The 18185-nt window shown below is 39.2% G+C and overlaps 1 protein-coding gene across 1 annotated transcript; it reads left to right on the top strand.

Moving 5' to 3' along the window:
- The first annotated feature begins 126 nt into the window (after positions 1–126).
- Positions 127–16988, top strand: mst1 (macrophage stimulating 1). The gene is made up of 18 exons (XM_072381981.1): positions 127–380; positions 874–1018; positions 3333–3448; positions 3531–3645; positions 4919–5055; positions 5584–5704; positions 5828–5946; positions 8592–8766; positions 9146–9276; positions 10232–10334; positions 10571–10707; positions 10816–10848; positions 10934–11048; positions 11139–11216; positions 12603–12749; positions 12838–12944; positions 13239–13378; positions 16441–16988. The coding sequence occupies exons 1-18, from the start codon at positions 332–334 to the stop codon at positions 16600–16602; spliced, it is 2130 nt and encodes a 709-aa protein (XP_072238082.1). The 5' UTR covers positions 127–331; the 3' UTR covers positions 16603–16988.
- Positions 16989–18185: the final 1197 nt, after the last annotated feature.

Here is an 18185-nt window from a genome sequence, read left to right on the forward strand (position 1 = left end):
CACTGTGGTTATTTGACTAAGTGCCTGAGCCCAGACCGATATGTCACTCTTTATTAATGATTAATAAGGATATTGATTGGCTGTGTTTTGGGATTTAGGGCGGCTGTTTGGATAAGAACTCAGTGTTTGCGTGTGAGTGGTCGTGTTTAATCGTGTTTTTCTGTCAGGATTCCTAACTTCCTGCTTAACTTTAGGTGGCACTTTTTCTCTCTGGCAGGTTTCATGTTTAACGTTTAGCATCTGAGCTCAACACAGAAGCAAGACTTCAGAGCAGAGACTCAGACTTCCATCTAGTATTGTAAAATAGTCTTATCTACCATTGGGACACACAATGAAACTGTTACTGCACTGTATCCTCCTGACTGCTGGTGTTGCCACTGGTAAGAGCCTGATTTAATTTAATTATGCGCTGTTATATTTCACTGAAGTTTCTATGCTGTATTCATGAGTTTAACTGAGTTTAAGATATACTTGATGGGGTTTGGTTACAGATAAACTGTTTGTGTGACTTTAAAAACTGGTTAAACCCCTAAAATAAAGACAGCAGTCAATTGTTTTTAATTTGTGAGTTGGAGGATTGCTATGTTTGTTACTCAGTGGGTATATACTGCAAGTTATTGAAGTGTTGCGTCTGTTTCAGTAACCAGATGCAAAACTGTGCTGCTGTTCGAAGTTCTCTGGTCCTCCGCTGTCACAAACCAGCAGCACAGTCTTGGTCCAAAGGTTATATGTGTGCAGGCTCATGCCCAAATGTTCCAGATGGTACCTCTGATCTCCTGCACTTCAGCTAAGACCGGGGTTAAACCGACAGAGACCGCATCCCAGCAGTCAACATGTATGCATAATGTTTGTGGTTCTGCTATATATGAACAGGGTACCGGAGTCCTCTGAATGACTTCCAGCGCTCTGAGGGCAGAGAGCTCGTTCCTACCTCCTGGAACTCAGCTCGAGTGCAGATGTTGCCAGGTATAAATCTGGAGGACTGTGCCACACGGTGCTCACAATCACTGGACTGCAGGTATACAAGCAGAAGTGTTTGGCCTACAAAGTTGATGCATTTCTGTGAAAAGAAGAACAAAAGTTTGGTGAAAGTCTTAGAATTTACTGTGAAAATCCAAAGTCTAATCTTGCTTACTGCCTTGACCAAAAAAAGCTCAGGTAATGTACAAACATTTTTAAGAGCACATAAATTAAAATCATTGTTTGACGTGTTCCTTTACCAAATCAAATGTGAGGATTATATTTGCCAATCCCATTTCATTCTGCTGTCATAAATAGTCCAAATAGGCACCAAATGTGTAATAATTTGATTCTGAATTATACCCCGACACTATTTATACCTCTGACTAAAGAGAGGCTTTGTTTTTGTGACGCTATCAGAAAATACTTAGAATAAAAAAGGTTTTATGTATAATTCGCTCACACACTGGCTGTATGGGTGCTTAGGAATTTTCTACAAAAGCTCTTTAGACTCAGCGGTGAGAAATTAAAAAGCTATAGAAGATGTACACACAATAGGACAATATAAAATATCACTCTTTGTGAGGAAAATATATACTGAGGTCAGGGAATTAATCTTTGTAGACAACATATATATATATATATATATTTACAGAAAGAGTCCTTACTGAATAAGATAGCTAATTGTTCACCAATCTATGACCTTAAAGGATCATTTTGGTCTCTCAAAGGTTAGGTCACAGCTCTTCTTCATATTTGTCTTCACCCATCATTTCTATGAAGAACCCTCCAGAATCATTGGCACCCTTTAGTAGAACTGAACAAAAGGAAGTGTGAAATCGATACCTACTTGACTTTCATTCTCCACAAGAATATAGCTTGTAATTGAAAGGCAGTCTCAAGTCTTCTCATCAGGCACATATTTCTATGCTGCAGTTATTTGCATCTCTTCAGGTGATATTTGCTAACCCTCTTTTTTCCAAGATGAGTTTTCCGCTATGATGGAAAGCGAGACTGAAGAAGACGCTACCTTCAGATTCCATCATCAATGCTTCCGGTCTCTTCTCTTTATGTCATCCCACAGATTTCTTTGGCGTTTAGCTCGGGGACTGTGACGGCAATGCCAAAGCTTTTATTCAATCATTGTCCTGCAACAAGGTCGAGCCACAGCCACATGTCAAGCATCCAGATGGAGAATGTTAGATTCTGTATTTAATGGATTCCGTGATACGAAAAACAGCCCGACTACAGAAAATACCCACCACAGTATTTGAAGCTGTGTTCTGTGTGGTTGTTCTACACCAAGCCCACCTTACGGTGTTTGTGCCAAAAGAAAAATAACCACATGTACATCCCAGTGGCACTGAAGGCCCAAGCACAGTTTTTTTTTGTGATGTTGGCTGCATTTGACCCAAAGACTCCACTAATATCTGGATTTCTCCAGCTCTGATTTTGCCAGTCGAACTTTCCTACTTACAGCGTGTGGATCCATATAAGCAGTAAAAGTTCTGCATTAATATTGCATCTTTTTAACCTCACCTCGGCTTTACACGGCTCTTTACAATGTGTTACTTACTCACCGGTTACCCACACTGTCACAGACTACTGGAGGCGTTGCGATGTTGGAGGGTGCTCGCCTCCCACGGGAAGAGACAAGGGGATCAGTGTCTTACTCTCTGCACTTCAGCATGTGGACGCACAGGGGATCAAACTACCCGGCGTAAAAGCTGTGAAGATGTACACACATCCTCTTCCAGGCCAATTTCTAACATTTCCTGTTCCTTTGATTAAATTCTTAAGCCTTGATAGTGGAAATGAGTGTTTTTTACTTTGTTCTCGGGGATGGTGATCCATCCATGTGCATTCAAAGGCATATTAATACCAGAGGATGTCACAGCGGGCCGCTTGCCTTAAGACCTTAAGAATGCAAAATAGGACTGGATATATACTTCTGGGATAAGTTACCTATGACATTTTCTAGGTTTGTCTGTTTGAGAAACCTAATGCTGTAAAATCAACATTATTTTTTCCCCCTTTGATAAACAGGTTTTAAGATCATTTTGAATGAAAGCCAAATAGAAATTTGTAAACATTAAAGATATCTGTGGGAGACTTTTTTGCTCATATTCACTCAACATGCCAGCCATTCTGGAGAGAGCTGTTTGATTTAAACACAATTAGAACACGCTTACAAAGCAGAAGTGGCACAAAACCAGGCTGCTGCTAAACTACACAGTTTACTGAGCTGTTCTAACGAGGGACAATTTATCAGTCACCAAATCGATGATTTTAAAGGCACTCTAACAAGCGTGCCTTATTGTAAATTGATACATTTTAAAGGGCTTTGATGTAAAAACATTCATTACCTCCAGAGCGTTCAACTTTGAGACTCGACCGACTGTCACCTGTAAACACCTGCCCTGGGTGGGCGACGGAAACAATGCTGAAGTGAAGAGAAACGTCAACTGTGACCTTTACGAGAAGAAGGGTGAGACTCACATGGGGTAACATTACAGAGATCAGTGTCGTGTATCAGCTGTTTGACTGGTTGTTTTTTTTTTTTTGTGCAGTCTATGTGAGACAGTGTATCGTGGGAAAAGGGGAAGACTACAGAGGGAAAGTCTTTACCACGAAAAGCGGACTCACCTGCCAACAGTGGTGGTCCAAGTTTCCCCATGATCACAGGTGAGACACAGATCATTCATTTAATGTAGAGATTAGATTTCTATCCTCAATTAAGGTGTAAATAAATAAATACATTAAATGTGAATGGTGAATATGATAAAACTTTTTATACATAATCTATGCATAATGATGCTGAGGTGGATGTCTATGTTCCAACAACAGATATATTAAAGACAAACATTTTATGTAATGCTCTCAATTGGACTAATAATTACTGGACTAATAATAAATAATTAATTTTCAATGATCTACTTGATAAAAACTATCAGGCAAAACACACTTAAAACATATACGAAGGGGAGGTCCTACACACAAACAGGATTGTCAAGAAAAATGTACATGTTGTTTAAGAAGAAATTTCTCAATGTAAAAAGATTCTGAAAGATTCAGCGATCCAAGAGAAATAAGGTAGGAAACTAATACTGAATGGCCATGATCTTCAGCCTTAAGGCAGCAATTAAAGGCTGCAATTCCATTAAAATGATCGTGTCTCTGTAGTGAAACTCACTGCATGTGCTCAGCAACACATCTAAGATGTGTCCCGAGTTAAAGACCTACCATACAAAAAAAAGCTAATACATAAATAAACAATGGATAAAAGACTTAGATGCATCATCCTTTTCGCTGAATGTAGTTTTGGAGCACGATGCTGCCGTCCAAGTTTTTAGGGGAAGGTCATGCTTATATTGTCAAGACAATATCACACCAACTTTTGAACTTGAAGAAATATCACGGTCGTATTCTAAACTCCCCTCAGTCACTGATTCAAAACATTAAGCACATTATCCAAAAATAAATATGATTGAAGAAGCCTATAAATGAAGAGTAGCTGAGATCCAATACAGAACAGTGGCAGATACGCCCCAATGCAAGTTGATTTAAACATGTGCACACCAAATTCAAAAAAGAGCTGTTTTCATAATAGTTAATAAGATATGTGATTTAAACTAGTCGCAACCATTGTATTCTGTTTCTGTTTACTTTTCATACAGTGTGCCAGATTTCTTGGAAACAGCATTGTGCAACTCCAAATCCCTGCAGATTTAGTTTAAACAAATAATACAGTGAGTGATGAGTCAGGTGTGTTTGATCTTCAGTCGTATGTTTTTCTGCTTCAGTTAATACAGCTTGAACTTTCTGTTCTTATAAATAAGTTTGGGCTGCTGTGTTTAAAAGCAGCTGGATTTTGGACACCCAAAGTGAATGCAACGGCAACACACTGTACGGCGATATGTGACGGTCTGTCGCTCTCTGTAAAACCCCCTTGTGTCAGATGGACTCCTACAGCTACGAACGGTCTGGAGTTGAACTACTGCAGGAATCCAGACGGGGATCGTATCGGTCCGTGGTGCTACACCACCGATCCCGAGCGGCGCTACGAGAGCTGCAACATCCGTCAGTGCAAAGATGGTAAGAAAAGAGTGAACAGGTGTGAACTGTTTCAGTGGGTTCCATGGAAATTTGCTGGAGTGGGAAAACACACATGGTAATTATTCTCTCATAAGAACACAAAAAAAGTTCTTTTTTTTGATAGAATGGGAAAATAAAGTTGGTGTTTATCAGTTGGGTGCATTTTATGGGCAAGTGCTGACTTTTAGAGGACTACACAGATCACTTTAAACCAGAGGAACCAAAGAAGCATTTATTTATTTTATTGGAAACTTTATTTTCTTGCTGAATTGTTTGTACCAACATGCATGCACCCACAAAAAGAAGCTGGTTTAATATTTCCACAGGTCTGGCTTGCCTGCTGCCTGCTGTGCAATTACAGTAAGATGGGTGCATTTACCAATTAGAACAACTACCTGTATCTCTTACTGGCTTTGTTTTGATGAAGCTGTTTGGAAATGACAGGGGTGTGGAGGAAATAGTTCCTGTGCTTATGTGATGTTTTCTTTTTCAGCTCAAACGTTGCTCTTGTTGTGTTTCTGGTTGCAGAGGTGTGTATAACATGCAATGGAGAAGACTACAGGGGCCAGGTTGATCACACAGTGAGTGGCAGAGAGTGTCAGAGGTGGGACCAGCAGTACCCCCACCAACACATCTACCAGCCAGAAAAGTATGCGTTTACATGCCCAACTGGTTGATCATCTACGCCAGCACACTCTGCTGCAGTGGCAGTTAAAATCAAGTGTTCACTTTCATTCTGGGTGTATTAAAACAGCTCACATGTGCGTTTTAGGTATCCCGATAAGAGCTTAGATGACAACTACTGCCGTAACCCTGATGCCTCTCCTGTGCCGTGGTGTTACACTACAGACCCTGAGGTGGAGAGAGAGAGCTGCGAGATCAGGAAATGCAGTAAGTGCACACTTAGAAATACGCTTACATTTTATTTTTCTGTGCAAAACACCAAACTTTTTCATGTTTTCTAAGTCTAAAAAAAAATGTCCACGCTTGGCAACACCTCTGCTTTTTGTAAACATTTATAGACAAAACAGTTAATCAGCTACTTGAGAAATTAGTTGTCAGACTGTACAATAGTGCTGCCCCACGTTATAAATTCCCTGCTTGCTTTTTCCCACCTGTTTTGTTTTGGTCATTGGCTCCCTCTGGCAGAACAAAGGCAGCTAAATCGAGTTGATTCCTGCTAGCGCTCTGGGATACCCAGGAACTGGGGAGTCTCATTAAGTCAACATAATTAAATCCAAAAAAAAGTCTTTTCAGTCTTTGTGCTAATTACCTCCCAAAATGTGAAATTTCAGACTTTTAACCAAAGATTCTGTCTGATTTCAGGCTGAAGTGTGCAGATGTTTGTCAGTGATTGAACCCTTGATTTTTCTCAGTGGGTTTCAGGCTCAGGGAAGGTTAATTAAAAAGTATCCCTTCAGCTTGTTTCTATTCATACAGCTTATCACAGTTTGAATTGGATTTCTACAGGTTTCTGTTGTGAAATAGCTTTCATTATTTCTACAATTTACCCTGTTATAAACAAAGTTAAATAGACACTTAATACAATTTCCTGTTAATTATTCTGAGGTTGAGCCGCTACATTAATGTTTGAATAAAGGACATGCTGTCAGGACATAATATAAATAAATGGATACAAACGGGGATTCAGTGTTCTCTCCCAAATTTCAACACAAGTTTTGCAACAGGAATCCAGCAACATGGGCTTTTCCAGTGACAGATGAGATCATCAGGACAACGCAAAGAAAAAAAAAAGCATATAATAGCGCCATCTTGTGGTGTATTGAGAGGGCACAAACTACTGCATACGTTAGTTTAGTTGAATCTGGTTTTGTCTTTTTATTTTAGTCATTAACGTAAATCATATTCTATGGCTAATCTCAGAATCTCTTGTGGGAACTTTGCTCATCAGTTGTTTTTAAAAGTGGTCTGTAAGATTGGCTTGACATTACCTAATAAATATAAATATATATTATCATAAATTAAAAATTAGTTTAAAAAGAAAAGTTGATTTAAAAAATCTGCTCAGCTTCACACTTCACTGTAACAAATGTTCAAGTTAAAATGACATTTGATTTATTTATTCATTTCTCAAATAATTTATTGATGTCAGTTGCTCTTTAACTACTATAACACTTAATCTCAGCTTGACTAAAAAGTCTTGGTATACAATATGTGCATCGCTGCAATCCATGTTGCTGTATCCCACAATCAAGGTTACCACACAGAGCTCCCACTAATCTTGGCCACAAGATTAATGACTCATACTCAAGACTTAATATAACGTGTGAAAAAGTCATGGGCCACTGCTTTATTTTTCAGTGGCTATAACGTTCATACATCAGACAGCATGAGGAAACTGACAGGTGGTTCTCCATTTTGTTGTGATGAGTAAAGATAATCATACTGATTTTTGTGAATATGTATTTCTTAATGAGTTGAAACTCAAATCACATGTCAAAATTGTGCAAGTTGTCACCTTCATAAATATACCTGAAGAACATCCTCCTTTTTCACATCAGTCCCATTGTTCAGGTATAGATTATACAACCACCTGTAGGAGTGCAGTCTCCAGAACTTTCTGCTCTTGCTTAATGAAGTCAAAGACCCTACAGAGCCGCCTGTCTCTATATTCAAAGTGACAGTTCTTGTGTGCATGCATAGTTATAAAATTTGTCTCCAACGTGGTTTTCATTTCTCTTTTGAACTTGTGGCCAGAACTGGGCTCTGCAGGTTGCACAGGGGACCACAAGTGCTCTCAAAACTGGCCGTGATGTCACTTTTACTCATATATATGAAAAACTGGGATTTCGGGTGAACACTCTGACTGTAATTAAAAGATGGATGCGGTCACCTTTAAATTAGTCCCTTTCGTATTTCATAACTAAATGTGGGGAATGAGTGGTGAATCTGAATGGGATCCAAAGTAGTTACTATTCAATCACAAGGTAGTCCCACCCTTAAGCATATTCTGCTTTATTATCCATTTTACTTTAAAGGGGACCAAAATTTACAAAACGAACACCATTGTATGTCAATAAATTAAGGGTTTTTTTTAGTTTTTTTTTTTTACAATGTGTTTTGAAAAATCTATAAATTAGCAAATGAGTGCATACATTTGACAAGAAAGTGTTTTCTGTAAAGTTGGGTCATTTTCTTACTGCGGCTTTTCAGTCTGACTTCTTTCTGCAGTCAGACTGGTTGGCAGCTGTTTGTTAGAAAGAATGCAGGTTTAAGACACTTCCACATTGACTTCACTTTTTAGACCCAGACTTAACGACCATATCCAGTCTATGAAAAGCAGCACGAAGAAACTGTCCTTCCTCTATGACTGCAGGAAGAGAACTGTAATGCATCATTCTGCCCTTGTAATGGGCAGAATGATGCATTACAGTTCAAGAAAACATTCAAGTAACATTAAGCGATGCACATTTCTGAGTGGTGGTCAGTTCCAATGCTGACCCACGAGAGCTTTAATGGCTTCTGTTTTGTACCTTTAACAGTTTATTTTTCTGCTTCTCATTCCTTCTTTCTAGCTGAAGTTAGTGTGGAGAAGCGGCAGCGCTCCAGCTTCACCACTAACTGCTTCCGTGGTCGTGGGGAGGATTACCGCGGTAAAGTAAATGAGACAACATCAGGTATACCCTGCCAGCGCTGGGACGCCCAGTATCCTCATGAACACCCTTTTTACCCAAACACATATGAGTGCAAGTAAGTACTTTGGTTTTGTTCTTTTTACTGCATTCAGAGCTTGAACATGAATGTCTGCTCATGAATATTAATGTCACAGTGTTTCTGCAGGGACAATTCTTGCAATCTGATTTGTGGACTGACAGTTGACAGTAGATGATAGATTGTCAGACAGTCCACAATGAAAAGCGGGTCACTCCCTGACTACATATATAAATGAAAATCAAACTTATTTACGACAGTGATCGCGCCAGTACTGATTACCACTATTTAATTTATCAATCTTCATGAGAAGTTACAAATTCAACATGATATCTACATTTTAAATGTAGCCACACAACTAATTTCAGTGACGTGTCATTTGTTGCGTGAAGTTTATTCTGGGTTACTTGTGATTCAGAGGTTTGGAGGAGAACTACTGCCGTAACCCAGATGGATCAGAGGCTCCCTGGTGCTTCACATCTGTATCAGAGATGAGGACTGCTCTCTGCCTGCAGATCAAACGCTGTGCAGACGACATAGAAGCTGAGGGTACGACTTCTCGATTCAGTTTTGAGGACAAATATGAATCCAGTGAATAGATCACAGTTGACATTAATGAATAAAGATGAGCCTTTGGTGCCAATACTTGATGCATGTTCACGTAACCACGTGCAGAGCTGTAACGCTTGTGTGCCAAAAACTCCCATGGGAATGTTTTATTTTCAGTTTTAATCAGGTAATGTAGGTTTTTCGTCATCTGTTTATACGTGTTAAAGATTTTCTGTGTACTTTATCAATTCGACACTGTAACTTTTAAAGTAAGGCATAACATATCCCTCATCTTGAATGAGGAGGATCATGCTACCACAGCCTTAATTAGTGTGTTAGCTACCAGCAGCATATGGTAACTAATTTAAAGATATCTATAAATACATAGTGCCAAATACCACAGATATTTCACTATATCCTGTTTTTGTCTCTTGTGCTCATGATGGAAACTGTTACTTTGATAAAAAAATCTTTATGCGTTTAAATTAGTAATGCACTATGAGGAATACAAAATTATTCGAATCTCAAAATTAAATGTCATTGTATCTTTCTTAGGACAATATATACACTTATTAAGCAGCTACCTAACTCTCAGCTCTAACTTTCTCTTTTAAAGTAAGTGTAAGGAGTAAGTGACACAAAATGACAATTTTTATGATTTGCATTTCACAAATATTCAGGAAAGTGGTCAGTAAGGCCTTCCTTCTATTCGATGGATCCACCTGTCTGTTTTTGATCTATTCATGATCAACTTTCACTGAGCAGCAACCACATCCTCCAAATGCTGCTGATAATGGTGCAGCTTCTTTCCTCGCTGGTTGTACAGTAGAATTTCAGTCAGGTCATTATTTGGTGGTCGACCTTATTTCTGTGGCGATACATCCCATTTTGGCAGTGTCACTGGCTTGCTATTCTTCTTTATGGTCACTGAAATGACAATAATCTTTGTTCTCAGACTGCTACCATGAAAACGGGAAAAACTACCGAGGCGTGGTCCGCAAAACTCGTAAAGGCATCACCTGCCAGAAATGGAACGTCAACACACCTCACCAAACCAAGTACAATCTTTGAACATATTTCTGACACAAATGCCCTTAATATTAAAATTGTCTAAAATCCATATGATATGAACTTAAGATTTGAAAATCCTTTGTGCTCAAAGTGTTGAATAAATTGAGCATGCAGTCAACCGAAGAAAACGTCCTTGTTCAATAACACTGTTCTTCTACGATGTCAGCCCAAAATCTGTGACATTTATGTCATCTGCCTTAAAAAGATTTGTGTGATCTTGCAGGATAAACCCACGAACACACCCTGAGGCCAATCTGACAGAGAACTACTGTCGTAACCCAGATGGGGATCAGCACGGACCCTGGTGCTACACCACAGACCTGAAAACGGAGTTTGACTACTGTGCCATCAAACAGTGTGGTACACATCTCTGATTTCTGAGTCAAATATACCCTGTGTAATGGACTTCCAGAGCTCCTTTTTTCTAACAGGCCATTTAGCATTTCTGTTGTTGTTGTCTTCAAACAGCTGGAGAGAAAGTGTCCCTAACAGAACCAGTAGGTTAGTTTGAGAATGATCACGGAGCATGTTGTACACAAGACTCCACACCCGGCCTTTGCAATGATAAATGCTTTTGTGAACACAGAGAAGGTGGAGTTCAGTGAGTGCGGAAAGAGAGACGACCGCGTCCCGATAACGAGGATGCGTATCGTGAACGGGATGCCTGGGAACTCACCTTGGACAGTGAGCCTCAGAGACAGGTCAGTCTGGCAGTCTGATGACGTGTGGTGATGGACAATCAAAACACACTCTGCAGCGCTGTGAATGATGTCTGTTCTCTTTGTGTGCAGGAAAGGAAACCACTTCTGTGGGGGATCTCTGGTGAATCCCAGATGGGTTATCAGCACCAAACAGTGTTTCTCCTCCTGGTAATTCATTTAAAGGGCTCTGAATGAAACATTCAGACACTAATTATCATATCCAAACCATAAGTGTGTCAATATGGCCAGTTCTCTGTTTTACAGGGTTATGAATATTTCTTGATTGAGCACGGTAATTGTGTGGGTTTTTTTGTACTGCTTTAGTATTAGTAAAAAAGAGATACAGTGTTTTAAAAAGTGAAATTTAGCGACACAGACAGATTATGAGACAACAGGCCTGTGTTTTTTTTTATTTTTGCCGTGGTGACTATCTTCATTTTGCTTATTTAATCATATACACCTTTTTCTGGTCAGTTTCCATCTCATTAATGTAATTTTGCGTGTTAATAGTTCATTTTGTCTCAGTTTGTTTAAACTACCATTCCAAAGCTTCAAATTCTCTATTCTGTCATCACCATCTTGGTCTTTTGCAGCAGAAGTGACCATATTTGGTGTAGCCAGAGAGTGATGCAGAACACCTTATTCGAATTTCCATAGACAACATCCATATTTTGTACAGTCTAAAGATGCGATTGTAAAGTCATTTTAGCTCAGGAAAGGTTGTAACTGGGTGAAATGACCCAGAAAGTGTCAGCCATGATGAGACAAATTCTCTGTGGCTTAATTTCTTTCTTTTATGATCTACTTTAAAATTGGAAATTTCCAACCATCCTTTGTATGAGTAAAGGAGACAATGCTGTCAAAGAGTTCCTGAAGGCCACAACATTCAAAAGAGTGCTCTGATATTTTCATATTAATTAGGATTCATACAGATTAATTTAAACACAGGAGGTTCAGCACCTTATACTACATTGTGTTTAACTGTTGTGGTATTTTTTTTCTTTTTTGAATTACCAATCTTGGCAATTAATATTTTACAATATATTTTATTTTAGTAATATAATATAGGCACTGTAGGAAAGTATTAGATGAAGGCTTCAAGCACTTTTTGTGGGTTTTTCTCTTTTTTTGTGAACAGCTGCAGTTTCATGACTGCAGACCCACATCAAAGCTTGGTGTAAGTGTGTTCGGATTCTTATTGCAGTCTATGCATTCCTCCTGCTTAAGGAAAAGTATTTAGATAAAGATATAGGAGGCTATCATTTCAACTATTCCAGAAAACACTATGTTTGTATTTCTGTTCATTGTTTCTCATTTTGTGTGCATTTCTGCATCTTCATAGTCATTTGATGTGTCTCATTACATTATGTCTCTTTGCTGAATTTTGCATCTCTTTGGTCATTCACAAAATGAATTTGTGTGTTTATAGAATGTTTCTTGAAACTTAACTAGAGTATGTTACCCTCTAAAAGATGGTTTCAGGTCTTTACGAAGGTGTAATATCCACACAGTGTCACACTTTGCTTATTGGTCCCTGTTTCCTTGTGTGCACAGCTATGTTGACCTGCCCGGGTACTCTGCGATGATGGGAACACTTTTTCGTGATCCGCAAGAACAAGAACCCGGGCTGCAAACCATTCCTCTCACCAAGATTGTCTGTGGACCGTCTGAATCTCAGCTGGTCATGCTACAACTGGAATAGTGTGTACTGTGAAGTACCTCGTTTGCATACATATGCACAGTTTTGACAAGTAACTTCTCTTTGACTCTGTCTTCTTTCTGCCTGCAGCCCTGCCCAGGTCAATGAGCGCATTTCTCAGATCTGCCTCCCTCCTGAGCGGTACATAGTGCCCGAGGGGACAATCTGCGAGATCGCAGGATGGGGTGAGACAAAAGGCAAGTATGACAATAAGAAAAAGAATAGCTTGACATTGAACTGTGTGCTGCATTTTATGCTGCTACGGTATGCATCTATCCAGATGTATGAAAATCGATTACTAATTTAGAACAAGCACCTTTTCTCTGCCCTTGAATTAATGTTGCATCTTGATGAGAAAGCTATTGAGACTGTTGAGCAACAGATGGCGTTGTTATTTGTAAAATTATTCAACATCTGTCCACCGTCCTTTTCATTTCTCCAGCTCTCTAAGCACGCTAGATGCTAACGTCTCCTTCCGTCTGTTTTTCAAGGGACGGGGGATGAGACTGTTCTCAATGTGGCACAGATACCAGTTATTAGTAATAAAGAATGCAACAGATACTTCAGAGGTCGTGTTCGTGAAAACGAGATGTGCACAAACTCTTTCCAGGGTGGAGTCGGTGCCTGTGAGGTAGGTGTCCGTAGAGAAAATGTGTCTAATTTAAAAGATCTTTTATTTTTCCTTCATGACATGCAACAACCTTCTACAACTAGAAACAAGAAAGGGGCATCGCGCTTATGTAGTGTACTTAATAACCAGGCTAAAGATGTCCCAAAATTAATTTCTTTCATACCTGTCGAAGTGTGCTAGAGTGCCATACCGTTTATATAACCCATCCATCCATCCATCCATCCATTGTCTATATTGTCTATATGTTTATCCAATTCTGGGTCACGGGGGTCTGGAGCCTATTCCAGCTGTCACTCGGGTTGCTAGTCAATGACAGGGTTTATACAACCCCAACAAAAACAATGTTGAAACCGAATGCATATCCCACAAACCGACATTTAATCCACAAGAAAACGTAGAAAACAAATCAAATGTTGAAAGTGAGACATTTCACAATTTCGTAAAATAAATATTAGCTCTCTTGAATTTTTGCTGCAACGTGTCTCAAAAAAGTTGGGACCGGGGCAACAAAAGGCTGGAAACACAATTGGTCCTAAAAAGAAACAGCTGGAGGACCATGTTACCAAATAAGTAGGTTTATTGGCAACAGATCATTAACAGGATTGGGCTTTGAAAGAGCACCTTAGAGTTGCAGAATCTCTCAAAAGTAAAGATGGCAGAGGCAATGTCTACAAATTATGTAGCAAATTCAGATGTTCTTCAACATAAAATTGTGAAGGCTTTCAATATAATCTATGCACATAATATCATCAAGAGCTTCAAAGAATCTGGAGACATCTCTGTGCACAAGACAGCTTAAAATCAATATTGGCTGTTCCATGCTCTTCGGGCCCTCGGGCAGCACTGCATTAAAAACAGACATGATTCTGTTATGGAAATCACTGCATGGGCTAAGGAACACTTTCAGATATCATTATATGTGAACAGTTTACCATGCTGTCCACAAATGCTGGTGAAAGCTCTATCATGCAAAAAAAGAAGCAGTATGTTTGGCACATTATTAAAAGCAAAATATAACAAAGAAGATCCAGGTCTGTTGAGCAGCTAGAATCCTATATCAGACAAGAGTGGGACAACATTCCTCTCCCAAAGGTCCAGCGACTAGTCTCCTCAATTCCTAGATGTTAACAGATGTTACAAAAAAGAGGGGATGCCACACAATGTTAAACATGGCCCTGTCCCAACAATGTTGTGTGTGTGTGTGTGTCTCGCTACCATCAAATTCAAGACGAGCAAATATGTTTTTGTAAAATGTCAGTTTGAAAAATGTGAAGAGTCAGCCAGCAGCTGCTTAATTCAGTTCAGTAGGAAGACGGTAAAATAGCTGCTGTACTTTAGAATTTCTGAAACCAAACTGCTTGCTTGGTTTTACAATGTGTGATGTGTTTGTAGAGATGTATCTAATCAGGTTGTTTCCACTAGCTGTTTCATATTCTGTTTGTGTTAAGCCGAGCTAAGCTAACCAGCTGCAAGCTGCAGATTTCCATTGAACAGATACTAGAAACTCTTGGCTGAAATGCAACTTGCAGGTTACCGAGAATCATAACTAAAACTGTGGACATGCAGCAAGAACACGGCTTTAGAATAAATGTTTCCATATATGCAATACAATACAACTAAAAGCAGCGTTAGTATCAGTTTTGTACAACATATGATAACAAAAAAAAAAACACAGCTCAGCCATGAGACAGCATAAGGGAGAGCAGCCAAACTAGGAAGAGTTTAACAATAAGAGATATGAATCCAAGCACACAGGAGTTCTGATGCTTAAGAGTTTAAAGAAAAAGAATGCAAATAACATACACTTAACAGACCTCAGCCTTATGAATCTAATAGAAATCAGGAACACTTGGGAAGAATGAGGATTAGAAAAATTTCCAATCATCAATGAGAAATTATTTTGTATTTTCTCATCCACGTGTCTGAGTACGATTTATAGACATTAGCTAATAATTGCTGACATTATTTGAACATTGTGTTTCAGTACTGTAAAGTTTGACATCACATATCAGAGTACTACACAAGATATAGAGGGCTATTAGAGTGTGCAATAGGATGTATTATGGAACCTACGAAGGAACCAAGGATCATCTTGGGAGCTATTAGTCATATCTCACACCATCTAATAGAAAGCAAGAGAGCAAGAGCAGGAAAGTAAATTCTGACAGAAATGAAAGACACACTATTCAATTACGAGGAAACTTATGGAGCGCAGTTTCCTTCTCCATCGAGAGACAATCTCTCACCGCTCCATCACAATCCACCCCCCCCCAGGCTTGTACGCCAGGTTCCTGGCAGGCTGATGGCAATGGTCCTGCTGATGTGGCTGCACACATTGAGCCGCTCAGTCTGACGTCTATGCCCTATCTGGAACTCCATCAAATGTACATAATCGTCTTGTCTTAAATGAGTGCCATAGTTGGGTTTCAATATTACAGAAGCATCGGTTAAGTTCAATTTCTAGGAACACTAACTCTGTTAGCTCCATTCGGTTAGAAAAAACTTTGGACTCAACTTGTATGAACACAACATTCACATAACTTTGCCCATCCTAAACAGAGCGTTAAAGCAGAGCCTCTCCCTCATGTTATTATAGGGGCATATTGGGGAGAATAAAAGCATTCTTCTTCTGGATTGTAAAACACATGAAATTAATAAGTTACTTTACAAACACACATTTTACATATATATATATATATATATATATATATATATATACTTAGCGAACAACATAACCTGCAAATTGCAGTCAAAAATAGGATTATATGTTTTCTGAAAACATGGGAATGTTTCTTTAATGCAAAGGAATAATGCACATAAGGCATTGTGAGTTATTCCCTTAAACACTGATGGTAAAGAAGTTCTTTAGATGATTTAAATCACTTTAAGCACAGAACATACAGTTATTTATAAGTTCCTATAAATCAAACACATTCACCATTTGGATAATGTAAGGGAACTGGGCAAGATGTGACTGCAAGATGTTTCCAACCTCAGCAGTGACAGTCAGTCATAACAGAGACAAATAATGACTCCAGAGTGTTGTTTCTGTGTCTCTGCAGAGAGACTACGGCGGCCCTCTGGCGTGTCAGAACAGGGACTGTTGGGTACTCGAGGGTGTGATCATCCCCATGAGGCGCTGCGGACACCCGGGGCAGCCCAACATTTTCATCCGTGTGTCTGTATACGTGGACTGGATCAAGAAGGTTATGGAGATGGCTTAGCGGCAGATGCTGCCATCTAACGCAGAACTGATTTGATACATCAGAAACACTTGCAAAGCATGCACATTTTTTTTCTTCTCTCAGACGTCTCTGACATTAAAAACTGGTAGATATACACATTGTAACTTTACTATGTCATGAAAATTTAGACCCTCGTTCGTGTAGAAAATGCATGCATCACATTTCGATTTGTTCGTTTATAGCTGCTTTAAATGAATTTCCATGTGCACTTCAACTTGGAGAAGCGTTATCTTGAAAATAGAAATTTATGGGGACACTTTCTGTTTAGTTTTCCTGACTTCTCCTACGAGGATATATTCTATATCATTATCATAACTTTTTATTCATTATTAACTACCATTGTAATAAATTGCTGCCTATGACAACTGTTTTATGAACTTGTAAATGTTATATTTCACCTACTGCCACATATGAGGGCTCACGGTGAACTGCTGCCAAATTTAACGGCTGAAAAGGTTTTTAAAAACGTGCATTAAATGAATTGTGGCCCATCTGGTTCAGAGAAGAACAACTGCAGCTAATTAACTTTCAATGACAGAGGATATGTGCAGGTTTACAGCAGTTTTAAAGCTCCAAACATCCCCAGTAAATGCACCCTTTATCAGAAAACTGTACGCATTCCCTGCTCTCGCTGGCTTTGAATGGAGCTCTGAAATACCTTCTTTGCCCCCAGCCTCTAAAAGAAATCCCTCCTCTGCCTGTCTTTTGATGCCTGCCCCCACCTCTAAAGACATGCCTTTGTGCCTTATGCAGAACTGTATGCGCTGCACATTCTTTCTAGTTCTATAGGAGGATTTTTGTAACCCGGTCCTGATGAGCCCACGGAATTCAGCTTAAATAAACCTCAAGATCAGAGTCCAACCAAATCTCAGACTGCAGAAGGCCACTGAACTCTCTCATTTGTAGACACACACACATACACACAATTTCTCTCCCATGCAAACCCTCCCCCGTCTCTCTTCATTTCACTTGTTGATCGTCACAACAATATTTTACACACTGACTTTTTTTTTTAAGAAGAAGAAGAAGAAAAAGAGATAGCAACGAACGATATTAAAACAAATTCAGTGGCGGTCTGATGCTGGCCAGTGACAGTTTGGAAATGCCAGATTGACAGTTATGATATCAGTGTCATCTTCTTCAACTTCCATTTAGTAATTTATTTAGAAATGACTAATCAAATTCATGTATGACTACAAGTTCTCAGCAACTATTGCCAAAACTTCTGGGAAACCTGACTAAAGTTTTAATCAAGTTTGAGAGAAAAAATAATGCAAATGTTTTATGCGATTTATCATAATAAGCTGAGGAATTGTGTAGGCTGTATAAGAAAAAAAAAACATTTGGTGTCTTGGAATTTAACATTCAGGTCATGGGTTTTTTTTTTTTTTTTGGTCTGAATATGTGGTTTGAGTGGATATTCACTCTGAGACTTTCTGAATTGCATCATGAAACCGACACTACAAACGGTTGAAACTCCGCTCTGTGCTTCATCTTGGTAACGTAAAGCTTTATGCTCTGGTCTCATGCCAGCTCGCTCACCTGACATGACTCCATGAGCA

Source organism: Leuresthes tenuis, unplaced genomic scaffold, assembly GCF_036924035.1.
Source record: "Leuresthes tenuis unplaced genomic scaffold, fLeuTen1.0.hap1 SCAF_3, whole genome shotgun sequence".
Lineage (NCBI taxonomy): Eukaryota > Metazoa > Chordata > Actinopteri > Atheriniformes > Atherinopsidae > Leuresthes > Leuresthes tenuis.

Coding starts and splice junctions, on each gene's coding strand:
- mst1 (XM_072381981.1), top strand. CDS start 332: ATGAAACTGTTACTGCACTGTATCCTCCTGACTGCTGGTGTTGCCACT. Junction 381..873: donor GACTGCTGGTGTTGCCACTG/GTAAGAGCCTGA, acceptor ATATATGAACAG/GGTACCGGAGTCCTCTGAAT. Junction 5,947..8,591: donor CTGCGAGATCAGGAAATGCA/GTAAGTGCACAC, acceptor CCTTCTTTCTAG/CTGAAGTTAGTGTGGAGAAG.